The 20,448-nt window shown below is 44.6% G+C and overlaps 1 protein-coding gene across 1 annotated transcript in view; it reads left to right on the top strand.

The window, feature by feature from the left end:
* The window catches only part of TOM1 (target of myb1 membrane trafficking protein), a 186,429-nt gene that overhangs the window by 110,468 nt on the left and 55,513 nt on the right, over window positions 1-20,448 (top strand). Inside the window, exon 10 of the mRNA XM_075321804.1 lies at window positions 8,543-8,648. Within this exon, the coding sequence (XP_075177919.1) occupies window positions 8,543-8,648 (106 nt within the window). The remainder of the gene's footprint in view (window positions 1-8,542; window positions 8,649-20,448) is intronic.

Here is a 20,448-nt window from a genome sequence, read left to right as displayed (position 1 = left end):
TTTTTACTTTCCCATGATGTTACACAAAGAAGCAGTGTGTCTCAGGTGTCCATTAAAATATATCCACTGGTGTGTCTCTAACTCAGATGTTGCCAATAAACCAGAAGCTTCCAAAGACATGACATCATCATATGGGCTGTCTCATATTGTTTAAAGCAGGGGTGGGGAACCTCCGGCCCACGGGCCGTATGCTGCCCGCGACGACTTTTTCTGCGGCCTCCGGGCTGATTCCCGGGGACTGCAGTGCTGGGGCGGCAGCCGCATCTTACTGCCTGCTGGCCCTTTAAAACCACACACAGTGCGTTCAATGCTGAACGCTGCATTTCCTATACCTGAAAGACTACGTCCCCACGCTGGCACTGCCTACGTGAGGACGTACTTTGTAGATGGGGTCGGCGTGAGGAGCGCTAAAATAAAAAAGGAGAGGATTGACTGCCAATCATCCCCCAGGTCTTACTGTGCCGGGCAGCGCTCTTTGCCCAGCGGCGGCGGCTCCCTGCCCGGCGGCGGATGCCTGTGCCCTGCGGTTGCGGCGGTGGCTCCCTGTGCCCGGCGGTTGCGGCGGCGGCTCCCTGTGCTTGGCGGTTGCAGCGGCGGCTCCCTGTGCCCGGCGGTTGCAGCGGCGGCTCCCTGTGCCCGGCGGTGGCTCCCTGTGCCCGGCGGTTGAGGCGGCGGCTCCCTGTGCCCGGCGGCTCCGTGCCCGGCGGTTGTGGAGGCGGATCCCTGTGCCCGGCGGTGGCTCCCTGTGCCCGGCGGTTGCGGCGGCTGCTCCCTGTGCCCGGCGGCTACATGTGCCCGGCGGTGGCTGCTCCTCTCTGTGCCTGGCGGCTACATGTGCCCGGCGGTGGCTGCTCCCCTCTGTGCCCGGCGGCTACCTGTGCCTGGCGGCTCCCTGTGCCCAGCGGCGAAGGCGGCTGCTCCTCTCTGTGCCCGGCGGCAGAGCTCTCTGTGCCCACAGCCACCTCCAGCGCTCAGTGATCCCAGCCTCCCCCAGTTCTCTAACTACCTCCAAGCTCATCCGAGTCTGCCTGTGCCCCCAGCGCTGTGTACCTCCAGTGCTCTGTGCCCCTCTTTCCCCTCAGTGATCTGTGTACCCTAGTCTCCCCAGTGATCTGTGCCCCCCAATGTTCTGTGCCTCCCCCCCAGTCTCCCCAGTGATCTGTGCCCCCCAGTCTCCCCAATGATCTGTGCCCCACCCACTGATCTCTGTGCCCCGAGCCACTCCCAGTTCTGTCTGTGCCTTCAGCCTCTCCCATCATTCTCTGTGCTCCCAGGGCTGTCTGTGTCCCTCCGGCATCCCCCAGGGCTGTTTGCCCCCGGCTATTTATATAACCCCAGCATTGTTTGTGCCCCCCAGTTATGTCTGTTTATCCCAGTGATGTGTATATACCCCCAGTGAAGTCTGTGCCGCCCAGTGATGTATGTACCCCCAGTGACGTCTATGCCCTGCTGCTTCCCTAGTGATGTATATTCCTCCCAGCCCTCCCCAGCAATGTTTATGCCCCCCAGCTATGTTTGTGCTCCCCATCAATGATGTATGTATCCCCCAGTGATGTCTATGCCCCCAGCCTCCCCAGTGATCTATATTACTCCCAACCCTCCCCTGTGATGTATATACAGCAGTCCCAGCCAACTCAAACCTGGAAAACCAGTTGTGAAAAGCAAAAAGATCAATATCGCCTAATATTACAGCTGCACCAAAGAGTACAAGCTCCAGCCGCCACAGGGAGTTAATTGTTTGACCAAATATATTAGGGTAATTTTTAAGTTGATAATTTTGTGCGGCCCCCGAAGGTTGGTAGAAATTTCCAAATGGCCCCCGGCAGAAAAAAGGTTTCCCACCCCTGGTTTAAAGGGAACCAAACATCAGGATTTTGGTATATAAGGTAAAGCCACTGCAGTACTGGCACTATCAGGCACAGGCTGTACATACCAATAGTGGGCAGCTCGGATGTTTAGGCTGTGAAATCCATGTTTATGAAGTTTGAAAATTCATCCACTTTTTGATTGACGTGGCTGTATGCAAATTTCTAATCTTCAGTTACACGGCGTCGGAGTTAGCGTCTGCGCATAACGCTTATCTCCGGCGCCATGTTTTTGAAGCCTGCATACAGCGTTTGGTGTCTGAGAGGACGGCGCATACGCCCTCGCTTCTTCAGATCTCGTTGTGACCGTGCGCTCCCGTGGTCACAACAGGACTGGAGCACAGCTGACCTTACCGATTAGCTGCAGCAGACGTCTGCTACGAAATCGTCTGCTGCAGCTAATCGGTAAGATCAGCTGTTCTCCAGTCCTGTTGTGACACTGCGTGCACTCCCGCTATCACAACGAGATATGAAGATGTGAGGGCGCATGCGCCGCCCTCTCAGACACCAAACACTGTATGCGGGCTTCAAAAACATGGCGCCAGAGATGAGCGCTATGCGCAGGCGCCAACTCCGACACGGTGTAACTGAAGATTAGAAATTTGCATACAGCCAGAGAGCGGGAGGAACAGGCAGCGGGGGGGCGGGAATCATGTGCATAACCCGCCCAGACATTATCTGGAGAGGTGCACACGTCCATCAAAAAGTGCATGAATTTTCAAACTTCATAAACATGGATTTCACAGCCTAAACATCCGAGCTGCCCACTAATGGTATGTACAGCCTGTGACTGATAGTGCCAGTACTGAACTGGCTTTACCTTATATACCAAAATCCTGATGTTTGGTTCCCTTTAAAGGCATAGTACTCTTAAGGTGGCTTTACACGTGGACGATATTGCTAGCAATATCAAGCGTGTAAGTACCCGCCCCCGTCGTGCAAGTGAAGTCGTGTGATCGCTGCCGCAGCGAACATTATCGCTACGGCAGCGTCACACGCACTAACCTGGTCGTCGGCGGCGCTGTGACTGCCGAACAATCCCTCCCTGAAGGGGGAGGGACGTTCGGCATCACAGCGACATCACTAAGCGGCCGGCCAATCAAAGCGGAGGGGCGGAGCTGAGCGTGATGTAAACATCCCGCCCACCTCCTTCCTTCGGCATTGTGGCCGGCGGCAGGTAAGGAGACGTTCCTCGCTCCTGCGGTGTCACACACAGCGATGTGTACTGCCGCAGGAGCGACAAACCACAACGAAAAACAACCCTTACCGATTTTTGCGTTTGGGACGACCTCTCCATGGTGAACGATTTTCACCATTTTTGAGGTCGCTTAAGGTCGCTGGTCAGTGTCACACGCTGCGATATCGTTAATGACGCCGGATGTGCGTCACTAACAACATGACCCCGACGATAAAACATTAACGATATTGTAGCGTGTAAAGCCCCCTTTAGTGTATGTAAACTTTTGACTTTTCAGAATGTAATAAAAATGCCTTAAAACATTCTCTCTCTCTCTCTCATTATTCTGGCATTTGGCAAATATAAATCATTTTAGTAATCAGAATTGACCTAAAACGGGAAAGGTTTACCCTGTTACCCCCAAAATAAGCCCTAGTAAGATGTCTGAGAAGAAAGGAGGATGCAGCGGTATTTATTGGGCGCCAAAGCTTGGAAGCAGGGGAACCAACCACGGTTACATTTACTTCTTTATTCAGAGATCAGTAATCAGGAACATCACTTCAATGTTCCTGATCTCTGAATAAAGAAGTAAATGCAACCGTGGTTGGTTCCCTGCTTCCAAGCTTTGGCGCCCGATAAATACCGCTGCATCCTTTTCTTCTCCATTTACAATCCCTCATCGGAGGTCTAGCGGATGGAGCTGACTTAGCGAGGAGCTTTCCCTAACTATAGGACCTGCAACCCAAGGACCTGCTGTGGCGTCCCACATCGCATGTCTGGCCGATTGCAGAACCCAGATTCCTTCGGGCGTGTGGTGGGCGATATACACCAGCAGCGTTCACCGGGGTTGTGCAAACCTTGCACAACCCAACAGGTTAGTGGTTCTAACTTTACCCTCCCCCACTGGACCACCAGGTGTCACACTAGGAGTGCCCCTCCATCTCTTATTTTATCTCCTACTGCGATATTTGAGACTTTTTTTTTCCAGTAAGCTTAAAATATAAGCCCTAGTCAAAAAATGAGCCCTAGTTGCTGTTCCATAAGGAAGTGATCAAGCAGCTAAAAAAGTTAAAGAAAACAACAGGACTTTTCATCATAGAAAGCAGATACAGTGGAACCTTGGTTTAAGAGTAACTTGGTGTGAGAGTGTTTTGCAAGACAAGCAAAGCTTTTTACAAATTTGTAACTTGGTTTAAGAGCAATGATTTGTATTAAGAGCAAATTCCCACCATGTACACTTCCGGTTCTGTCCTTTCACCGCGCACTGACCCGCTCTGGAGGTAACTTTCTGTACATATGTACGGTATACTGTATATTGTATACCATTGTGCAGTACAGTATATACTACCCTGTTTCCCCTTAAATAGGACATCCCCTAAAAATAAGACCTAGTAGAGGTTTTGCTGAATTGCTAAATATAAGGCCTCCCCTGAAAGTAAGACCTAGCAAAGTTTTTGTTTGGAAGCATGGCCGCCGAACAGAACACCAGGGCATGTTGTATGTGGAAATAATGGCAGCAACAAGAAATTCTTGATAGGATTCACAGTTTGACTGTTTATACTGGTTTGTGATGAAAACTTCTGTACAGTATATAAAAAATGTTCTTTTTTTTATTCAACAATAAATATGAATTCTTCTTCATGGAAAAATAAGACCTTCCCTGAAAATAAGACCTAGTGCATCTTTAGGAACAAAAATGAATATAAGACACTGTCTTATTTTCGGGGAAACACGGTATATAGCATTTCTATCCATTTGCATTTATAGATATAGTATTGTACTTTCTTTCTGCTAACCAGTGCAGCACATTGCTTATACTGTATCTCCCGCACACTAACAATTCTATTGTAAGCTAAAGTGCAGTTTAATTAGTTTTTGTTTTTTACGGTACAGTATTTTATATTAGTGACTGTAATAATTTTATATGAATACAGCACATTATTTTGTATTACTGTTATAACTTTGTATAAATACAGCAAATATTTTTGGGTTGTGGAACGAATTGTTTGTGTTTCAATTATTTCCTATGGGAAAATTCGGTTTGATAAAGAGTAACTTGGTTTAAGAGCACACTCCTGGAACCAATTATGCTCGTAATCCAAAGTTCCACTGGATCCCCAAAAGAAAGCAGACCCCCTCACCTTTCCCCCAAAAAAATCTCTCACCAGACCCCAAACAATTGCAGTTGGCAAGTGCCAATGGCAGATGGGCTCTCACACAGAGATCTGTGTCGCTGTCAGGTCCCTTGCCATTTCAGCTTCATTGCACTTCACTGGCAAAAACAGATTGGGTACCAGTATCACTCCATGTGAGCGATACTGTTTCTAGTCACCAGGGGAGTAAACCACTATAGAACGCAGGGGGACCTGACAACGACATACAGTAGATTTGTATGTGAGAGCCCATTCACTTGCCAACTCTAATTGTTTGGGGTCTTGTGAGTGCGATTCTTTTAGGGGGTGTCTGCTTTCTTTTGGGGGGTAAACTGAGCTGTACATAGAGAATAATAAATTTAAGCAGGTAATTTAACCCTTTGTAAATATGGTATGTACCCACCCCTATAGGACTGGTTCTGCACCACTTGAATAATAGATCAGATAAGAAAATGTGCACCTGAACCAGTAACCGGATTAACACAAATGTTGATGTTCCAGAATGTGATGACACGATTAGATTTGAATTAATGTTGGTTTTTTGTTTGTCTTTTTTTTTATCAAGCATAAATGTGGATGATTGTTCATGGGAAATATAGATTAGTTTTCCACACATACAATATGATTCTATATTTTCAGTGGGCAGATGCTTTTATATGATCTCACTCCAGGTTCAGTTTTCGACAGATTCTCATGCAAACAAAATTTATTTTCATTTATTTATAATGAAAACAAATATTAATTAAAAGCAATATAGAAATACAGATTACAAAACCATTCTACACATTTTGGGGGATTACCCTTCTTCAGAACTCCATAGAGCTAAATATAGAGTTCTGATGAATCCTCAAAATGAGTTATTGTTGAAATTTGTATTTTCTAGCAAAGATCCTATCTTCATAGGTGATTTTCCTAAAAATAAATTTATTTATTTATAAAGATAAACGATACAAAGACATATGGAGATCTTTTATGAATAGGAGTGCAGTATGGCCATAGAGTTTCTTCACACTCCCAAATCTAAGAATGCTGCACATTAGTAATAATTAAACAATGCTTAAGCTAAATAGAAATAATCTTTTTAGTTTTCAAGAAGCACTAGTCTCATAAACCCCTGATGAAACATTGGTGAAACGCGCGTCGGGTGCGTAGTGGGTCAGCATATGCAATGCGATATTTTTTATATAGTTACTTAGGTTGAAAAAAGATCTAGGTCCTTCTAGTTCAACCTTCCTCCACCAGTTCTACATTTGGTCACTAAGTCATTTATAACCAACAATGTTGTGTGTACTGAGGAAATCATCCAGCCCTTTTTTAAAAGCTGTTATAGTATCTGCCATTACTACCTCTTGTGGTAGGGCATTCCACAGTCTGACTGCTCTAACTGTAAAGAACCCTTTCCTATTTAGCTGCCGGAATCGCTTTTCTTCCACTCACAGTGCGTGCCCCCTGGTCCTTAGTATTGTCTTTGGAAGAAATAAGTCATGTGCCAGTCCTTTATATTGACCACACATGTATTTATACATATAAATGAGATCTCCTCTGAGACGTCTTTTTTTCTAAGCTAAACATAGCTAACTTTTTCAACCTCTCATCATATGTGAGGCCTTCCATTCCTTGTAGTAGTCTAGTTGCCCGCCTTTTAGCTGACGCTAACTTCTGAATGTCCTTTTTAAAATGTGGAGCCCAAAACTGGATCCCACATTCCAGATGTGGCCTTACAAGTGATTTATAGAGGGGTAACAATACGTTGGGATCACTGGATCTAATCTCTCTTTTTATACACCCTAAAATCTGGTTTGCTTTAGCAGCTGCTGCTTGACATTGAGTGCTGTTATGTCATCTGGTGACATTTATGCGTTTGTACAGGGATTTTATTATAGATTGGTGATGTGTAATTTATCATATTGACTGTGCAATATAATCTAATATGCAATACCATCTCCATGCCTTGGTTGTTTTATAATTAGTTATTTGTGAAAGGATATATATTGACGTATACTGTAATACCTTTCCTGTTTACTTCTTTGGTATTGTGTATATATATTTATATGCACTTTTTTTTACATTTTGGATCTGTGCACTTCATTATTTGGGGGTTTCTATTAGTGCTCTGCCACCACTCTTTGTTTGTATTGCCGGAATTTTTATTGTCTTTTGTTCTTTTATTTTTAATATCTATAAACTTGACATTTTTTGTATATTTTGATTAGTTTTGTCCTGGTATAATATTTTTCTCGGTCTTCTTAGCCTCATAATGCGTCAAGAAATCTGGTTTGTGTGAGTTCTTCTCATCTAGAGATCATTGGTTTACAGAATATTCCACGGATGTCTCCAGTTCTAAATGGTTTTGTGAGAGAATAGAATGCATTTTGTCCTTAAAGAAACCATCCTATACACTATATAAACTGATCACATGCACTAATAAAGGAGAATTCTTTGAGTACACCATACTAAGCTGTGCGCTGTATTGATTTCTCAAGCGCTCGTAAAACAAATCTTATTAATTTGGAGTTCAAGAGGCATAGAAGGAGGGTATTTCGCTCAGTTTCTTTAGCTGAATTTAACAAAACACGATTCTATAAAGCTGGTATATAACAAATATATTTTCAAATTAATGATTATAATACGCCGCATTGATCATTTTCCTTATTGGCTTACACTTATTTTGTAATGCCTTTTTTGTTTTTGTTTTTTAATTTTTTATTTACTATTGTGTGTTAAATTCAAATAATTTAAAATCAATCCGGTTTACACCATGGAGGTAAATCGTGTACTAGGTAGAGATGAGCGGACCCATGGAAGTTCGGTTCGACGGGTTCGGCCAGAGTTTGGATAAAGTTCGATTTTGGACCCAGGCTTGACCGGAAGGAACCTCAATAGAAGTCATTAATTGGGCAGTTTGGGTCTCTACCCACATGCACCCATCCATAAACAGATAATTTCCGAGAGTGTTCCAATTTTTTTCGAGGTGCACACTACATCTGATAACGTTGTTGTTACCCTCACTGCGAGCCGATCAAACACTACAAGCGGCTCATCCTTAGCCGAGCCCCGAGCGTACCCGAGCACAGCGATGCTCACGCGAGTGGTTTGCACACGCAAAACGGCCGATCTCCAAACTCGAACACTGGGTTTTTTGTTTTTGTTTTGTAAAGTCTGTGTTCAGAACACCGAACCTCGGGTTTGCTCATCTCTAGTGCCAGGTATTGTAATAGCAGTGTAGCTGCCCGGTTATGCATCCGGTGCGTCATTCCATGCTGTAAGGGTACCGATGGATATAACATACAGTCTATGCTGAGAAAGTCGGAACTAACAGCTATCCTTTGTTTTATCTCTCCAATTAGGCCCAAAGCACCAGAGACCCCCCGCCATCTTTTGTTGACCTGGAGGCAACCTCTGCTGTGGTCCAGGCCCCTGCGTCTTCTCTATCCGCACAACTCGCCAGTATCAGTAAGTATCATGCTGTTCATTATTTGAAAAGGAAAATTCCAAATTCTAGGATGTTTTGTCATTCTTTTGTCTAAGATAAGGTGTATGTGGCATAAGGACAACCCTTTCCGCAAAGTATCTACCCTACTAGGTAGTTGATGCTATAGGTCCTGTAGGCCCGGTGATCGGTTGGACACCTGTTAGTGGCCATTTCAAGGAAACTGTAGTATTCCATACCAGTCATGCAGATGAATAGCCATCCATGTAATAAGATGGGGATTAGTGGATCCATGAGAGATGCAATTTCTGAGTGACCATCCACACTAACTAAAAAAGGGATCTTAAAAGGAGTATATTATCTATATTCTCTGTTTAACAAATTAAAACCAGATTGTGCTAAATATTTTTTTAATTTGTCTTTCATTTCTATTTCTAGATTTTTTTTTATTTTTTTTTCTGTTCTCCTTGTGGAGACATGACAAACCAGTCTGGCTGCTAGTGAGCGGACTTATAGCTGCAATGCCCCTCTGGAAAATAATCAAATTGTCCGTCCAGGGAGCAAGGAGATTAACTTTAGTGCCACCTATTGGAAGTAGCAATCCTAAAAGTCAAAAGTGGCCTTTTAACAAGCCTTTTCATATGACTTCGGATTTATACCAGATCAGAACCCCAATTTGCAGACATGGTGTTTCGGGGCGATTGCCCCTCGTCAGTGCAAAGTGTGGGAACTGATCTGGCTTTTGAGAAGCTGCAAATTGGGGTTCTGATCTGGTATAAATCCTAAGTCATATGAAAAGGCTTGTTAAAAGATCACATTTGACTAGTAGGATTGCTACTTCCAATAGGTGGCGCTAGAGTTCGTCTCCTTCCTCCCTGGAGAGCCAATTTGATTTTTTTTTTTTTTTTTTATTCAGTTTTTTTATACATAATTGTGGGTCAGTTTTTTGTTGACCGCATTGAAAGGATTACAAAACCGCAACTACATGGACCATATACTGCAATAGACAGGATCTGATTTATTGGATCAAATTTAGCAAAACTGCATAAAAAAGCACTGACTTTACCACCGTATTAACGACGAATCAGACCCAAAATGGAAGCTAAACAAACCCGGTGCATTACCGCGATCAACACACACAGGTTTACGTATATACGTTTTCATATATCTGCCAAATTGACTTCAGTGGGAGAGTATTCTAGGCATGCTCTGTGTTCTGTGTAGAGAGGAGGAAGAGGCGAGTTGTGATATTCACCAAATATAAGTGTTGTATCCTGTTACCGAAAGCTTTTTTTATCGCTCTTTGTTATTTTGCCTGTAATGATAATGAGATGATCACTGAAAAGGGATCTCTACTTAACAAGAATCTCCAATATCGGGCTAAGGCTCCATTCATATGTCCAGCAATCCTCCATTGAAAACAGATCTAGGATATTAAAAATGAACCGCAACCAGACAGCATTTTTCCAAGATTTATTAGCATTTTAAAACTGATCTTTTGTAAAATGGATTTCTTTTTGCTATCTGGTTTGTAATGGATCAGTTAGGTGAAACTATACAACTGGGCGTTCTGGGGGCCTTCATATTCTTGTTATATACATCCTTATTAAAATTAAATCAGATTCCAGTATTCTACAAACCAAACCCAGACGACGGACAGTATGATCTATAGTGACGCATCATAAGATTACCGACACTCCCTGTACAGCTGCTTGACAGATGGGGGTTTATTGGAAATGTGGCTCATCTGGAGTATTAAATGACTTCATTAGGATGTGGGTAGGGTTGGCACAAAGCGAACATCATAATATACATTTCCTTAAAGAAATATTTAAATGCAAATAAAATAAAACTAAACTCATATGTATCAATATTAAAGGGAATTTATTATCAGAAAATGACCTATTTTATATAAAACAGGTTGCGTACTCTATGTATTTTTTTTGTCAATGTGTTTTCCCCTCCACATTGTAATCTGTATGAGAAATAAAAAAATGTGAAGTCTTGTAATTATCACACTAGCCACTAGGGCTATTCTAGACTAGTACTTCATGTTGTTATATGAAATGCACATGAACATTAGCCACAATGAACAGGCTCCGACCCTAGATTTTGTGCTGATGCATCTAATGAGCGTGTAAAAAAAAAAAAGTAAAAAAATTAGGGAAGCAGGTGGTGCTGTGACATTCGCTGTTGTGATTTTTGGGTCCTTGGTTATCAGCTGTACTGGTCATTGTAATCTGGCCTCTGTTGATAATGAGTCTGCTGAAAATGCTTCATGTAAGGACAAGAAGTATGAGTCTAACAATAAAATAAATAAATAAGAGTGACCAATGTGAAAGTGCAAGATTACACATTTTTATTTATTTTTATACAGATTGTGATACAAAAAACAATAGGCAAAAAATACTTTTAACACAAAAACCTGATTTAAAGAGGACCTTTCAGAATTGGACAGTTATTGCTCTTATTTTATGCCCACAGTGTTCCTCACTATTCCGTGTCTGTTTTTTTTTTCTAAATAAGCTATATGATTCCAGAAATGTGCGCCTTTTTATGTAGTGCTATGCTAATTTTTTCCAGAATTTGCCAAGGGGGTGTAGCAGACAGGTACATGCAGGGGCGTGTATTTAAGCTTCTCTGCAATATTTACTCTGCGAGCTGCAGCCCCGTGTAAAGACCATAAAAAGTAGGACTAAATAAAAAGTCCTGTATCTCTGGAATGGTATGGTAGAGTTACAAAATCTGGAATATTGAGCAAAGCCACAGGAATAAAATAGCTAAACCGGACTACTTTTGACCCGTAGGCAGGTCATCTTTAAACAATAGCTGATTTTCTGATGATTGCTTCCCTTTAAAGGAAATTTCTCAGCAGGTTTTTGCTACCCTATCTGAGAGTAGCATGATGTAGGCAAAGAGATCCTGAGTTCAACTATGTATCACTTAGATTACTGTGCGCAGCCGTTTTGACACAAGCAAAGATATTAGACTTTGCATGTAGCAGAGCTCTGACAGCTGTCCCCGCCCACACCAGGCTTTCAGTGTACATTTCCATAGACAGAAGCTGCTAATCACAGAGGGGGCAGAGTTGACTAGAGCCACACTGCTGAGACCCACTAATGATAAAGATAAGAGGCTTTAACTAACATTGAAGGTAATCAAAAACAGGCTTTGAGATAAGAGAGACAGGGCTGAATTTTCTGTTTTAACTCTTACAGCATGCTGTCTTCAGATTAAATTGCTGAAACCTGCTGACAGTCCCTTTAAATAATTCTTACTGAGTTTGCATAGGACACATACAGCACACCTAAAAATCCTATTTTCATTATATTTTCGACAACCATCACAATGTGGGCTCCTAAACTACAAGTGAGTAATAAAGTGGAATTTTTCATCTCCCCATTTGAGTTAAAATAAAAAAAATAAAAAAATAATAATAATTTGAGTGTTCTGCCATAAACAGGTGAAATAAACACTTTGAGCAGAACTGATACACTGTGTTATATCTTGTGCAATGCTGAAGAGTGTGGTATAGGGCTCTGGTTTTCTCTGTAGGGGTCTTTGTACTCCTATATCTTCCACAGTCCCCTCAGGCCCTGCAGTAGACAGAGACTCGGGTATCCATTTCGCCTGAAGTATTCCTTTAAAGTATTCACCTTCTAGTAGAATCCTTGCAGGGATCCCGTACCTTATACAATGGCCCTGTGGACATATACCAGCCATTGGCATTATTGTCCGAGCCCACTGCTTTACAGTCCTCAACTACAAAGACTGAGTGATGAAAGCTCTCAGGAGTGTGTCCGTCTCCATCCTTCCCCCAGCTGTGCTGTCCATTTTTCTTGTACATTTATAGCCTGATTTATTTTTCTTTGTAGAATGGCTTTATACCAAGCTGAACCTTTACCTTAGATGTTCTTTTGTGTCCGGTCAGAATACACAAATGTATTTTCTATGACTATGACCATATTGCTAGTTCCTGCATAGGTTCTAGATTCAAACAAGTTTAAAGGGAATCTGTCAGCAGGTTTTCGGTATGTAAGCGGAGGACCGCATGTTGTAAGGGTTAAAAAACAAAAAGCAACTGTGCTTCTCTTATCAGTGTGTGCTATTGTTTACTTAAACAAAAGGGTTTATTACCCTGTGATTAACATTGCAGAACTAAAAGCTCGTGCATTGCAGTCCCACACGCCCCCTGCTGTGATTGACACCTCACAATCAATGCACAATTTCTATTGAGAGCCTGGTGTGTTACTGAATCTAATTTTCTTTATTGTGTCAGAAGGGCTGCACCCAGTAATGTAAGTGATACACTATTGAATTCAGAATCTCCTAGCCTACATTATGTTGCTGTCAGACGAGGTAACAAAATCCTGCTGACTGATTCCCTTTAAGAAGTAACCAATGTTTTCTTCTCTGAATGGAGAGGGAACGCGCTAAGGCTACTTTCACACTTGCGTTGGACGGCTTCCATAGCATTGCGTTGTGTGACGGATGCAACGGATGCGTGGCATATAGATGCAACGGATGCTACGGATCGTACAAAACAGCGGAAAGCTTTTTTTTTTTTTTTTTTTTTTTATATTCTTTACAGTTTTACCGGCAGCAGACTATTGTGAATGATCATCTGATTGTTCTCAATAGCCGGCGGCCGGTCGCTCAGCTGAGCGCCGGGCATGCCGGCGGCCGGTCGCTCAGCTGAGCGCCGGGCATGCCGGTGGGTGGGCGCTCAGCTGAGCGCTCTCACTTGCTGGCGGCCGGTCGCTCAGCTGAGCGCTGTCACTTGCAGGCGGCCGGGCATGCCGGCGGGTGGGCGCTCAGCTGAGCGCTCTCACTTGCCGGCGGCCGGTCGCTCAGCTGAGCGCTGTCACTTGCAGGCGGCCGGGCATGTCGGCGGGCGGGCGCTCAGCTGAATGTTCGGCCACCGCGAGACAAAATAGTTTGATTTAAAAAAAAAAAACGATCATGTGCAGTGAAATCCTACGCATTGTGCTGCTCAAAAAAAGTTACATGCTGCGTTTCTTCCGCCTGACGCAGCGTCAAAATAACGACGCTGCGTCCAGCGGATGCAACGCAAACACTTGCGTTACAGTGCGTTGTCCATACAAGTCTATGGAGAATAGCGCAGTGCGGTAATGGACTGCGCTATTCTCCATAGCGACGGACTGCGCTGAACACAAGTGTGAAAGTGGTCTAAGGGAAAGTTTATTTTTGTTGATCTAATGATGAAAAAATGATCATCGCCTGAACAAATCTTTGTTCTCTGATCATCTCCCAGTGTTAAGTCTCTGCACTCAAATGACAAATGAGAAATAGAAGATTTCAGTTACACTGGTCGGTCCAGGGCTGTGAACAACGACAGATCAGCTACGTAAAAGCCGATTGAAAGTCATTTATTCCTGTTAGATGGGCCGGCTGATCTTCTGATGTGCACAGAACGATCCCTAATACATTGCTCAGTGCACATTGACTATCATTGTTCTCAGCAGCACGTGCTGCCAAGAAAGATGAAATTCTTAGGCAAGCTTAGGAATCATTTCACCCTACAAACAAGTGTTTTCCATGTTTGTTGTGAGATTAGGATTTTTTTTTACACTGCCTTAATATCAGAAAACTGGAAATAAGTATGCAGTATAAATATATCCCAAAAATGATTATTTCTCAGCAGCACATACCCCTTGTGTAAACAGCGAGTGTGTTGATGACAATAGTAATGATCATTCATGCGAAGCCAGGACAATAACTTAAACTTGTAATTTTAAAAAAATATATATTAAATTATTTGCAATTAATTGGAATTTTTCACACTGGCCTAAGCCTGGACCATACTTCTTTTGTTTAGCAGCACATGATAGGCAGCAATAGACTTCTCTCCCTCATTGACTTCTACACGAGAGTTTTGTAGGCAAGCTTTCATCTTGTCCAAGGTTATTGTAAAGGGAGGGGGAGGAGGTGAGCTGTGACATTACCTGTGGTGGGTCATTACGAGCAGAGCCATAGAAGTTCGCATTCACCAGGTTCAGTCGGATGTTCGAGAAAGTTCAGTTCTGGACCCTGACTTGATCCCAAACCCCGTTGGAAGTCATTGATTGGGCAGTTCGCGTCTCCACCCATGTACAGTCAGTTGTAAACAGAGCATTTCCGGGGGAGGAAGGGTGTGTTTGGAGGCTGTTTTGGACACACTACATCCAAAAACATTGAATGGCTCTCACTTGGGCGTAAAACAGAGACTACAAGCGGCTCGCACTGGGCCAAGCACAGTAATGCTTGATGAAGTGGTTAGCATACATCACGTGAACTCGGACATTGAGTGTTTTTATAAAAGTCCGTGCTTGGAACGATCCCGAGCTATATAGGGTCTGCTCATGTGTATAGTGAGGTGTTACCTTTCATTGTAATCTTATCTGAGACCTATGGAAACTAGAACTCTGAAGGTTCACCCACAATGGACAATGCCATAAAGAAACACAAATGAATTTCATCTTTGTAGACTTTGGATTCTTTTGGCCTCATTTTACACATAGGCTCAATTTCGGGTTTTCCATCTAGATCCTATTTTTAGGGACTTACCTTGTGATGTAGTAGGAGACATTTTTTTTTTTTAGAAAAAATTATATAAACAATAGTTCATTTTTGATAACACAGAGGGGTACTTTGCACGCTGCGACATCGCTAGCATCGGCTAGCGATGCCGAGCGCGATAGCACCCGCCCCTGTCGCACATGCGATAGCTTGTGATAGCTGCCGTAGCCAACATTATCGCTATGGCAGCTTCACACGCACTTACCTGCCCTGCGACGTTGCTCTGGCCGGCGACCCGCCTCCTTCCTAAGGGGGCGGGTCGTGTGGCGTCACAGCGACGTCACACGGCAGGCGGCCAATAGAAGCGGAGGGGCAGAGATGAACGGGATGTAAACATCCCGCCCACCTCCTTCCTTCCGCATAGCCGGTGGAGGCAGGTAAGGAGATGTTCCTCGCTCCTGCGGCTTCACACACAGCGATGTGTGCTGCCACAGGAACGAGGAACAACATCGTATCTCCTATTGGTGCGGCATTATGAAAATGTCCGACACTACACAGATCACCGATTTTCGACGCTTTTGCGATCGTTTACCGGCGCATCTAGGCTTCACACGTTGCGACATCGTTACCAGCGCCGGATGTGCGTCACTTTCGATTTGACCCCGACGATATCGCAGTAGCAATGTCACAGCGTGCAAAGTGCCCCTTCATATAAAAAAGACAAATTCAATCTAAAAGAACTTTTCTGTCCACCTTTATGTATATTGTTTGTGGTGTGCAAATGTATGCCGGATACTTCTGTTAGTCCCATTCATCTGGTTGATACACCATGTACTGATAAATCTAGACCAGTTCATGTGTGTTTATATAGGGGATATTATTTATTTTGTGCTACGAGTAAAAAAAAAAAAAAAAGCAAAGGTTCATTGATCCTGTGCAAACAGTCTGTACGAAACCTGTGATGTAGACGCCGGCCATGTTTGCAAACCTTGTATTTCTCACAAGCAACCAAAGGGGCTTCTGTGCCTGTAACAGTTTGTGGAGCAGATGATCTGTGTATCATGCAGGGGGCTCTGCCAGGAAAATTGGATGCAAGTCCCCTGCTGTCACGGCGCTATTCTGAGCCCAGGGCATATGGGCTGTATTTGACGTAAATAAGCGCTTGATTGATGGTATTAGTTCCCCTGTATTTTATCAGCATTCCTTATCATGAGCTAATGATGTTTCACTTTTTAGCGCTCAGTTGTTCTATTAGTAGTAGTAGTAATACTGTGTTTAGTGATATTTTTACACATTAATACAACCATCCACATTTATTACAGGAGTTGTCTACGGCTTAGGGCAGCCATATATGTGAGATGTGTTGGCTGAACATCCATACCTATCCCCCGTACACAAGGGTACTCGGCTCGGCTGAGTGTTCATATGTTTTCAATGGGGAGAGAGGAGTATAACGTCATCAGAGGTGTCTTATCCTCACTTAAAACAAAAAAAGAACAGGCCCTGAAATAATCAACCTCATTTGTGGGTGGGGGAGAGTCGGAGTCGCCCACCCCCCTTCTCCACCCCCCCATACAAATCAGTTGGTCTGCTACTCCAACCAAAATCTGAGGATTGGGTTCACTTTCATGTAATGTGTTTTGGGGCCTTATGGTATTGATGATTTCTCCTTAGGATACTGCACTTTGGTTTTAAAAGTACATTAATGGAGCTGTCCCATGCAATTATTTTAAAGTGAACCTGTCGCCACGTTTTTCCCTTATAACCTGTAGACAACAACACTGAGCTCTTATATACAACATTCTAGAATACTGTATATAAGAGCCCAGGCCGCTCTGTATAACGTGAGAAAACACATTTATGATACTCACCTAGGTGGCGGTCTGGTCCGATGGGCATCACTGCTCGCAGGTCCGACACCTCCTCTCTGCTGCAATCGCCATCCTCCTTCTACTCAGTCTCATGTGGATGGCTCATCCTACATCATCCACACAGGCCGGCATTGCGGTCCTGCGCAGGCGCGCTTTGATCTGCCCTGCCGAGAGCAGAGCAAGGTAATATAATGCGCAGGTGCAAGGAAAGGTCAAAGACCGCCTGCATATCAAAGTGCACATGCGCAGGAGCGCAATGTCTCCCTGTGTGGATCACGTAGGACAGGTCATCCACACGAGGCTGAGAAGGAGGAGGATGGAGATCGCAGCAGAGAGGTGACGCCGGACCTGTGAGCAGCGACCCCCTTTGGCCCGCCCGCCTGCCTCCTAGGAGAGGTAAATAAAGGTGTTTTTTTATGTTTTACATAGTGGCATGGGCTCTTATATACAGTATTCTGGAATGCTGTATATTATTATTATTTATTATTATAGCGCCATCAGTTACATGGCGCTTTACATGTGAAAGAGGTATACATAATAGGGACAAGTACAATAATCATAAACAGTACAAGGCACAGACAGGTACAGGAGGATAGAGGTCCCTGCCCGCGAGGGCTCAGTCTACAAGGGATAGGTGAGGATACAGTAGGTTAGGGTAGAAGTGGTTGTGCGGCGTTATATCAGACTGAGGGTTACAGCAGGTTGTAGGCTTGTCGGAAGAGGTGGGTCTTCAGGTTCCTTTTGAAGCTTGTCAAGGTAGGTGAGAGTCTGATTTGTTGTGGCAGAGCATTCCAGAGTATGGGGGAGGCACGGGAGAAATCTTGGATGCGATGGTGGGAAGAGGAGATGAGAGGGGAGTGGAGAAGGAGATTTTGTGAGGATCGAAGGTTACGTGCAGGTAAGTACCGAGAGACTAGGGCACAGATGTAGGGAGGAGACAGGTTGTGGATTGCTTTGTATGTCATGGTTAGTGTTTTGAACTGGAGTCGTTGGGCAATGGGAAGGCATTGGCAGAGAGGAGAGGTCGAGGAGTAGCGGGGGGACAGGTGGATTAGCCGGGCAGCATAGTTTAGAATAGATTGTAGAGGTGCGAGACTGTTAGAAGGGAGGCCACAGAGCAGGAGGTTGCAATAATCCAGGCGGGAGATAATAAGGGCATGTACTAGGGTTTTTGCAGCTTCTTGGGAAAGGAATGTACGGATCCGGGAAATATTTTTGAGTTGGAGGTGGCAGGGGGTGAAGAGGGCTTGGATGTGTGGCTTGAAAGAGAGATCAGAGTCTAGGATTACTCCCAGGCAGCGAGCACGTGGCACTGGGGAAAGTGAGCAGCCATTGACATTGATGGATATGTCAGGTGAGGGGTTTGAGTGAGGAGGAAAGACAATGAATTCTGTTTTGTCCATGTTCAGTTTTAGGAATTGAGCAGAGAAAAAGGATGAAATAGCAGACAGACATTGTGGGATTCTGGTTAGTAGGGAGGTGATGTCAGGTCCAGAGAGGTAGATCTGCGTATCATCAGCATAGACATGGTACTGAAAGCCGTGGGACTCTATGAGCTGTCCCAGGCCGGAGGTGTAAATGGAGAAGAGCATATAAGGGCTCACTAGTGGTGGCCGCAGCTTATAGGAGAAAAATCTGGTGATAGGTTCCCTTTAAGACCTGGATGGTTCTAAAGCAAAAAACGTATGAATACAGCACCCCCAATAATCTAGCTCTCACCGTTCCGGAGGTCAATATACCATTTTAGAAAGTGATGTCTCCTCCATTCAGATGTTAATGTTTCTATCCCGGCCACAGTTCATTATAAAAGAAACAAAATGCGCTGTACTCCCCTTTCCTGAATCCACCAGCAAACCTCCAGCACTATTCCTGATGTCTGACGAAACTTTGTCAGCATGTCTATCAAATCAGCAGCTTTGCCAGTGTAGACAGAACGCACCGCTCCGATCCCCCTGACATCACTGATTGGCTGCTGCACTGTCGATGTGATGTCCACCGCAGTCAATGCCAGACACCAGGAGCAGCGGCAGAGACTCACAGGTGGCTCAGGGTTGATGAGTACTGTGTGGTTGGTTTGTTATTTTTTTTTTTTTTATAACAAACTGCAGAAAAAGTACAAACTTAATTGAAAGGGAACAACCCCATTAACAGGACCACTACAGCCTGTGATAGAATGCAGCGGCTAGAGGACTAGAAGGGAGCGCCATCTCAGAAACCTCTGATGACTAGTGATGGGCGATCTCCCCAATGTTTGGGATCGGGAGCCTCACCCGAACGTTTTGTAAAGTTCTAGTTCGGGTTCTGAGACAACACGAACTTGGGCTTTACAGTTATGTGATGGGGCGGGGACGCTGTAAAATAAAGAATATAGTTAATAAACATTGTCATTATAATTACAAGTCCCGCGATACATCCTGCAGACTTTCTCCCGGCCGCTTCTGCTTCCGCGTCCGATCATCGCTGTGCCCCCAGGTAACCACCACTGACTAAAGGACCTTCCGTGTCGTCATAGACATGTGACCAGTCTGTAAGCCAATGTCTGTACAACATTCACAGCAGACTGGTCACATGGCTATGACGTCATGGAATGTCCTTTAGTCAGTGGTGGTTACCTGGGGGCTCAGCAATGATCAGAAGCGGTGGGGAGACAGAGTCTGCAGGACACCTCGCGGGACCTGTAAGTATAATCATAATATTTTTTAATAATGTGCTTTTTTTATACAGCCCCTTGACCCAAACTGGACCCGAACTGTAACACAAGCTTCCCAGGAAAGCTTGTGATCGGGCTCGTGTGCACGAACACTGTGTTCGGTATGGACCCCGAACTTTAAGGGTGCTTTACACGCTGCGATATCGCTAGCGATGTCGAGCGCGATAGTACCTGCCCCTGTCGCCTGTGCGTCATTTGGTGATCGCTGCCATAGCGAACATTATCGCTACGGCAGCGTCACACACACATATCATGACAGCGACGTCGCTATGATTGCCGAACAATCCCTCCTTCAAGGGGGAGGGGCGTTCGGCGTCATAGCAGCGTCACTGTGGTGTCACTAAGCGGCCGGCCAATAGAAGCGGAGGGGCGGAGATGAGTGACCGTAACATCCCGCCCACCTCCTTCCTTCCTCATTGCTGGTGGAGGCAGGTAAGGAGATGTTCGTCATTCCTGCGGTGTCACACATAGCGATGTGTGCTGCCGCAGGAACGAGGAACAACATCGTACCTGTGCCGGCAGCGCTATTAAGGAAATGAACGACATGTGAACGAGCAATGATTTTTCACGTTTTTGTGCTCGTTGATCGTCGCTCATTTGTGTCACACGCTGCGATGTCGCTACCGGCGCCGGATGTGCGGCACTAACGACGTGACCCCGACGATATTTCTGTAGCGATGTCGCAACGTGTAAAGTATCCTTTACAGTTCGGGTTCGCCCATC

Source organism: Anomaloglossus baeobatrachus, chromosome 8, assembly GCF_048569485.1.
Source record: "Anomaloglossus baeobatrachus isolate aAnoBae1 chromosome 8, aAnoBae1.hap1, whole genome shotgun sequence".
In the NCBI taxonomy this organism is placed as follows: domain Eukaryota; kingdom Metazoa; phylum Chordata; class Amphibia; order Anura; family Aromobatidae; genus Anomaloglossus; species Anomaloglossus baeobatrachus.
This window is presented reverse-complemented; position numbering and strand designations above follow the sequence as displayed.